The 8,435-nt window shown below is 35.9% G+C and overlaps 1 protein-coding gene across 5 annotated transcripts in view; it reads right to left on the reverse strand.

Annotated features, from left to right (window-relative positions):
• The window catches only part of efr3ba (EFR3 homolog Ba (S. cerevisiae)), a 50,962-nt gene that overhangs the window by 24,273 nt on the left and 18,254 nt on the right, over nt 1-8,435 (reverse strand). For 4 of the 5 annotated variants that reach the window (XM_067366987.1, XM_067366984.1, XM_067366983.1 and 1 more), the window contains exons 5-10: nt 7,497-7,618; nt 4,684-4,833; nt 4,120-4,245; nt 1,710-1,788; nt 1,247-1,382; nt 824-985 (exon numbers count right to left, since the gene is read on the reverse strand). In XM_067366987.1, the coding sequence (XP_067223088.1) occupies nt 824-985; nt 1,247-1,382; nt 1,710-1,788; nt 4,120-4,245; nt 4,684-4,833; nt 7,497-7,618 (775 nt within the window). The remainder of the gene's footprint in view (nt 1-823; nt 986-1,246; nt 1,383-1,709; nt 1,789-4,119; nt 4,246-4,683; nt 4,834-7,496; nt 7,619-8,435) is intronic. The other variant, XM_067366985.1, reaches the window with a different exon arrangement.

The raw sequence follows: 8,435 nt of genomic DNA on the forward strand, positions 1-8,435 counted from the left end.
CTATCTATCTAGTCTCTCTGTCTATCAATCAATCAATCAATCAATCAATCAATATATCTATCTATCTATCTATCTATCTATCTATCTATCTATCTATCTATCTATCTATCTATCTATCTATCTACCTGTCTGTCCGTCTATCTATCTCTGTCTGTCTATCTGTCCGTCTATCTATCTATCCGTCTGTCTATCTGTCCGTCTATCTATCTAGTCTATCCGTCTGTCTATCTATCTATCCGTCTATCTATCTGTCTGTCTATCTGTCCGTCTATCTATCTATCCGTCTGTCTATCTGTCCGTCTATCTATCTAGTCTATCCGTCTATCTATCTATCTATCTATCTATCTATCTATCTATCTATCTATCTATCTATCTATCTATCTATCTATCTATCTATCTATCTATCTATCTATCTATCTATCTATCTATCTATCTATCTATCTATCCATCCGTATGTCTGTCTATCTCTCTATCTACCCATCTGTCTGTCTGTCTATCTATCTATCTATCCGTCTGTCTATCTATCTATCTGTCCGTCCGTCTGTATGTCTGTCTATCTCTCTATCTACCTGTCTGTCTATCTGTCTATCTATCCATTCATATCTATCTAGATAGATATAAAAAAGCTTAAATACTGAAATAAAAATGTTATAATTTTAGAAGAAAGAAAATGTGGAGTGATATGAAACTGAGCTCAGCTATGTAGTAAGTTAGTTTAACAACAGTCGATTATACAGTTTAGCCATGTTCATTTTACAGAAATATTTGACCGCTAAACGCCATGACTGCCAGATTCACTCACAAACATTCATTGTTCACCCACCAATAGTTTTAATGACAGATTCTTGGAGTTGTCTCTCCTCATGTACTTTAATGACCTTGGAGCCCATGTTTGCAAAAGAGTCATAGGATCCAGTGAGCTCGTAGTCCACACTGAGCCTGAGCTGCTTTAGTAGAGTATTAAACACCTCCAGTACCGTTGGTCCTGTAGAGAAGTACAGCACACAGCCAAAACTAAATAAAAATGATCAATGCAGATGTGTATGATTTCTAATGTATAAAATTATTTGCCAAACATATAAACATTAATGCATATGAAATAGGCAGCATGTATATCACTTTTACATTAAGAAGCAAGAAAGTAATGCAAGAATAATAACATCAGAAAGAAATCCTATAAAGTGCTTTTTTTGTCTGATGAGGCGGGTTTAGTGCTCCCTCTAGTGGTCTAAAGATGGTCTAGTACCTATGGAGCCACTGGCTTCTATGACCGCTGCTTCTGAGATCACCTCCACTATCCCAGCACGCACTCTGGCTGAATTCTTACTGTTGGCATCCAAGTGGCCTAAAAGCTGCTGAATCACCAGATGTGAATGTTGGGTCTGTCAAAGAAACAGTAGACATAGTTAATATTACAGTAACACAGATGAAAATATCAAGTCATATTTTTGTGCTTTACAGTCACGCTGAATGACTTTATGATTTGAAATGAAAAATGTGCATTAAATTAAAGTAGAATAATGCAAAAATAGTAATTTTTCACTACTGCTGTGAGACAATTGAACCCCATTATAAGATATAAAATATGGCCCCAAACACCCCATAATTATTTAGCATCAAAAAGCCATGCTCCACAAAAACATATCTTGTATTGTATTTTGTTTTAGATACTTTTACAACCACAGTTCAACAAAACTGTATGTATCTACCTGAATGGAGTACATAATGATTTTGAAACAGCGCACTGCAAATGTTTTGCCCTCCCAAAGTGAATGATTATCAAGGTGCCTGAAAATACACAAGTAAATGATTAGCTTCAGCAAACAGAACCAGAGCAGGAAACAGCACATATTGTAGGTCATAGAATACAAAGGCGTATCAGATCCCTTTACTGTGTAGATGTTTTAGGCTAACAATGAGGACGAATTGTTTAATATTGTCTTTACAATGGTATATTTCTGAACTGCTTTGTATTAGTGTCATTATTGAATAAACACTTGGATAAGTGGAAACCTCAAAACTCAGTTAATTTTCTATGAAATTATTTTTAATTATTAATAATTCATTTAAGCATGCATGTCGTTATTCCATTTTCACTACTGTTCAAAGGGAGCCAATATTTTATTCACAATAGAACATAGATAACATAAATGTTTAAACTGAGAAATTGTACAATTTTATGCACAAAATGAGCTCATTTCAAATTTGATGCCTGCTACAGGTCTCAAAATAGTTGGGACAGGGGCATGTTTATCATGGTGTAGCATCTCCTCTTCTTTTCAAAACAGTTTAAAGACATTGGGCATTGAGGTTATGTGTTTCTGGAGTTTTGGTGTTGGAATTTGGTCCCATTCTTGCCTGATATAGGTTTCCAGCTGCTGAAGAGTTTGTGGTCGTCTTTGACGTATTTTTCGTTTAATGATGTGCCAAATGTTCTCTATAGGTGAAAGATCTGGACTGCAGGCAGGCCAATTCAGCACCCGGATTCTTCTACGACGAAGCCATGCTGTTGTAATAGCTGCAGTATGTGGTTTTGCATTGTCCTGCTGAAATACACAAGGCCTTCCCTGAAATAGACGTTATCTGGAGGGGAGCAAATGTTGCTCTAAAATATTTATATACCTTTCAGCATTCATAGTGCCTTCCAAAACATGCAAGCTGTCCATACCGTATGCACTTATGCACCCCCATACCATCAGAGATGCTGGCTTCTGAACTGAACGCTGATAACACGCTGGAAGGTCTCGCTCCTCTTTAGACACAGCGTCCGTGATTTCCAACAAGAATGTCAAATTTGGACTCGTCTGATCATAGAAAACTTTTCCACTTTGAAACAGTTCATTTTAAATGATTCTTGGCCCACAGGACACAACGGCACTTCTGGACCATGTTCACATATGGCTTCCTTTTTGCATGACAGAGCTTTAGTTGGCATCTGCAGATGGCACAGCGGATTGTGTTTACCGACAGTGGTTTCTGGAAGTATTCCTGGGCCCATTTAGTAATGTCATTGACACAATCATGCCGATGAATGATGCAGTGTCATCTGAGGGCCTGAATACCACGGGCATCCAATAAAGGTCTTTGGCCTTGTCCCTTACGCACAGAGATTTCTCCAGTTTCTCTGAATATTTTGATGATATTATGCACTGTAGATGATGAAATTTGCAAAGCCTTTGCAATTTGACATTGAGGAACATTGTTTTAAAAGTATTAAAGTAGTATTAAAGCAATCTTTTTACGCACTCTTTCACAGCTCTGCCAATCTTTACTTCTGAGAGACTCTGCCTCTGTAAGACATCCCTTTTATAGCTAATCGTGTTACAGACCTGATATCAATTAACTTAAATTGTTGCTAGATGTTCTCCCAGCTGAATCTTTTCCAAATTTCTTGCTTTTTCAGCCATTTGTTGCCCCCGTGCCAACTTTTTTGAGACCTGTAGCAGGCATCAAATTTGAAATGAGCTCATTTAGTGGATATAAGTATCAAAATTCTTTTTTTAAACATTTGTTATGTTATCCATGTTCTATTGTGAATAAAATATTGGCTCATGTGATTTGAAAGTCTTTTAGTTTTCATTTTATTCAAATTTAAAAAACGTCCCAACATTTCCGGAATTCGGGTTGTAACTGTTTTCTTTATTAAAATATTGTAAAATGCAATTTTTTCCTGTGACGGCAAAGCTGAATTTTCAGCAGCCATTACTCTAGTTTTCAATGTCACATGATCCTTCAATACATAACATTATTTTTTAGGATTCTTTGATGAATAGAAAGTTCAAAAGAACAGTTTATTTGAAATATTAATCTTTTGTAACATTGTAAATGTTTTTACCATCACTTCTGATCAATTTAATGCGTCCTTGCTGAATAAAAGTATTAATTTCTTTAAAAAAAAAAAAAAAATCCAAATCTTTCTGACCCCAAACATTTGAATGGTTGTGTATGTGCATATGAATTAGTAGTCTAGTCATTGTTTATTAAAATTAAATATACAAAACAAAATTTAAAATCAACTATCATTAATTAATATTGCTAAAGTATTTGTATAAAATGAACTGAAATGAAAACAAATGTCTCTCTGTGCTGCCCTCTTGTGTTTGGTGCATAAACACTCACATGAGCACAGGTTTCACAGCATTCTTGATGTTGTCGTAGGCTGCTCGTCCCAGCAGCTCTCGAAAGCATCTCTCGGTCAGCTCCACTGGACTTTCCTTATCCTTCTCGGTCTCTGGGGAAGGAGACCTATCGATAGGAATCAGAAACAGGAAACACACATAAACCAGGGCCGAATCAATAGGCCGATTGTTGTTGGCAATGCTGTTACTTGTGGTCAGTGATTTCCCCAGAGGAGTTTTTATGGCTCTAAGTTCATTACACAGTTCAATTCAGTGTTCATGGTCTGCCTCTGACCCTCGGGGCGTTAGGCTTATTAGGCATACGGCCAGTACAGCAGCTTCTAGAATAATTTACTCTCTTACTGCAGTCTGACATCTCAGTTGAAGTCAGTCTGCTGTTATATCACACACTCTTCATTAGCATTCGATTAAGAGTTCATTAGCTTAATCACACAGACTGACTAATAGCTATTTGCAAGACATGGTTTCTCGGAAGGAAAATTCACACTTCCATTAGACTAAAAGTGTTCATTTCACTTTGTGTGTGATTGTGTAAGCGAGGCACCTCTCGGCGACTTCTTCCTGTTGGAGGTTGAATAAGAGAGACGGCACGATTTTGTCCATGTGTTGAGGGTCCCAAATATTTGCCTGCAGTTCATCATTGACAGTCTTCCTCACCACCCCCTGAAGACCCCTGATCCCTGCCATACGAATCCTTATACAGAGACACACACATACACACACACAACCCAAACTGACTTTAGTTAGTCACGCTTATGAGACATGTGGATTTATATATATGGGTATTTTTATTAATGTGCACTGCATGATGCAATTCAGCCCCTGATGCATGAATTATTTAATCACAATGGGAAAAAAGTGTTTCCTTTTACTTCAAAAGAAGAATATATAATTTTTAATCTTGTTCCACTCAGTCCCTGAGTAGAAAATATTAAATTGTATCAGTATCTGAGGCAAAATCTCACCCACACAAACTCTCATGCAGGCTGGCGCACACACTTGTGAATTTTCTTTTTATATATCCCTATTGCTCTATTTCTACAAAGCTTTGAAGTTCACAGTAAGTCATATAATTATGGATAATATTGTTTAATTAATTAAATTTTAATAATATAATTTTATATGATTTATAATAAAATTTTATTATTACTTTTATTTATTATTTATTATAGTATAATATTTAATTTTAAATAGTCTAAGAAATGAAACGTCACAAATTCTATCATATATATTTTCTTTAAATTGCATATGAAATTTCCATCTATTTTGGATAACACAGTTTTCACACAAACTAATAAACTTAATGTGATGCATATTTGTTGTTAGCCATACAAAAATGAAACGGGTAAGAAGCAGATAAGATTTCTGCTCTCAAAAAAATCGTCATTATTAAATATGCATCTATTTGATTTTGTTTAAATAATAACATTTTCAAAATGCATTTATTCAAACTGCTCATAATTAAATTTATTCAGTTAAAAAGTATGAACATTGTTGATCTTTGCTGTGGACAAAGCAATATTCAGATAAAAACAAACTGGATTTACCGATGACTCATCCAAGGTGGTTTGGATGTAGCATCACACCCTGAATGTTCATAAATGGTTTTTAAAGATACACTATGTAACTTTTTGTTTTTGTTCAACCTCAAAATTAACAAAAATAAAATAACATCAATACATCATTGATGCTTTTTCCAAAACGTGTGTTTGTCTCACCATGATTCACTATGGTAAGCCTATTCATTTTATTTTTAGTATATATTTTAGATTAGACGGGGTGGTTTTCGCAGGAAATTGCATATATACGTCACTCGTCATATCCGTAAATAGAGAGTCTATTTACGTTTAGAGTCTACTTTGGCGCGTGTATGGAGTGGGAGGGGCATAGGTTAGTTGTCACAATGATGGAGAAAGGTTGAAAAAAATAAAATAAATCACCCGTTTAAAAAAAAAAACAAAGGAGAGTCTGTTGGCAAAAAGAGAATGCGACAGAGCTCGTAATAAAACAAGAATCAACATTGGATTGGCTTTTTGGAGATGGTGAGAACTGAGGAATTCGAAATGTTGTAAAAGCGATGCAGAGATGGTGTTTTTATTACTTAGGTGAGTAAGGTATTTTATTGAGCAGATAAACTGCTCTCTAACAGAGTTCATTGTAAAGCATTATCTATTGTGAAGGGTCATTTCATTATGGTTGTTGTAGCGCTGTGCTGGAATTTATTTTCAATGAAATACCGTGTCTTATAATGGGAATAGCTACAGTAATGTCTTCAGCTAGTCATCTTGAGATCCTTTCCATAGTTCACCCAAAAATGAAAATTTGATGTTTATCTGCTTACCCCCAGGGCATCCAAGATGTAGGTGACTTTTTTTCTTCAGTCAAACGCAAATTCTGATTTTTAACTGCAACCGCTGCCGTCTGTCAGTCAAATAATAGCAGTGATTGTGAACTTGAACAATAAGAGTCGAAAAAACTTCCATAGACAAATCCAAATTAAACCCTGCGGCTCGTGACGGCACATTGATGTCCTAAGACACGAAACGATCGGTTTGTGCGAGAAACCGAACAGTATTTATATAATTTTTTACCTCTAATACACCACTATGTCCAACTCCGTTCAGCTTCCGGCTAGTGAGGTCTGATCGCGCTCTGACAACGGAAGTGATGTTTTGCGCTCATTGAAGTATATGGGCGAGACATCACTTCCGTCATCACAACGTGTTTTTTGACCTCACTAGCAGGAAGCTGAACGAAGTTGGACATAGTGGTGTATTAGAGGTAAAAATGATATAAATAATGTTCGGTATCTCGCACAAACCGATCGTTTCGTGTCTTAGGACATCAATGTGTCATCACGAGCCGCAGGTTTTAATTTTGATTTGTCTAAGCAAGTTTTATTTACTGTTATAGTTGAAGTTCCCATCTACTGCTATTATTTTACTGACAGACGGCAGCGGTTGCAGTTAAAAATCATAATTTGCGTTCGACTGAAGAAAAAAAGTCACCTACATCTTGGATGCACTGGGGGTAAGCAGATAAACATCAAATTTTCATTTTTGGGTGAACTATCCCTTTAAGCCTATAGTGAATGTTTTATCAGCAGCAGGATAACCATATTCATCCACATAAGCATATAACCAAAAAACTGTTCTTCTGCGAAATGCTTGCAGTTTTGTTTTTTAACTGCTAGAGTGCCAAAAGTTACATAGTGTATCTTTAAATATCTGTCCATGTTAAGGGACACCATGCATCAGAGGCTTAACTGACAAAAACAAGAAGAAACCAGATTTTCAACATTCATATTTTTGGGTGTAAAAATCTTCCTCTGTTGAAATTCTGAAAAGACATGCTCACTTTGTGCGAATATCTGGATCCTCGTAACTGGAATGGCACATCTCACTGAAGCGTGAGACAAAGAAATCGTAGCTACGATGGTATGACGGTGTGTCCTCCTCTATATTTGCAAACTTCACAAACTTAAAGAGAAAGAGCAGAAAAATATAGAAAGTTTGGTTACACTTTATAGTAGGTGGCCTTAACTACTATATACTAACATTAAATACCTACAAGACTATGGACTTACTGTGTAACTACACGTTGTTCTGAAAAAAATTAGCATTTACTGCAAACGATATTGAGGTACGGTTATGTTTTGTAGTAAGGGTATTGTTAGGATTAGGGGTTAACAGAGTAATTAGTGTTAATTAAAGTACTTTAAAGGGGTCATGAAATGCATTCTCAGATCATTATATTATGTTTCTGGAGGTTAGCTTATGAAGTTAGCAAAGTTTTTCCATCATCATTTTCACTCTCTTTCAAAAACACTTAATTTCAAAGGGCTTTAACTTTTTCAGAAACGCAATTAAAGTCCACTGCTGTGATTGGCAAACTGCATCGCACAAATCATGCCCTCCTTCACAGTGTGTGTGTGAATACCAAGGACATTTTGATTTTCTGTTTCATCACCCCTTTAAATGTAATTACATTGCACTAATATGTATGTACATAATAATATCAAATAGTTAAGAATATAGTAGTTATAGTAGCCACCTAATATATACTGTACCTAAGCGTGACTGCAGGTCCACAGATAGTAAACACAAAGTTAGAGACTTTCTGATGCTATGAAATCCAGACATTACAATAATATTCAACAATCACTAATGGATAGATGTGGGTTGTTTTATATTGCATTACACCAGTTAGGGACTAAATAATGAGCTTAATGTTACATAATTCAACATCCTGTCCTGTAAGGCGGTTCTCGGCCCAAGTAGGTTGTGCCCCAAAAGT

This window comes from Chanodichthys erythropterus, chromosome 18 (assembly GCF_024489055.1).
Source record: "Chanodichthys erythropterus isolate Z2021 chromosome 18, ASM2448905v1, whole genome shotgun sequence".
In the NCBI taxonomy this organism is placed as follows: domain Eukaryota; kingdom Metazoa; phylum Chordata; class Actinopteri; order Cypriniformes; family Xenocyprididae; genus Chanodichthys; species Chanodichthys erythropterus.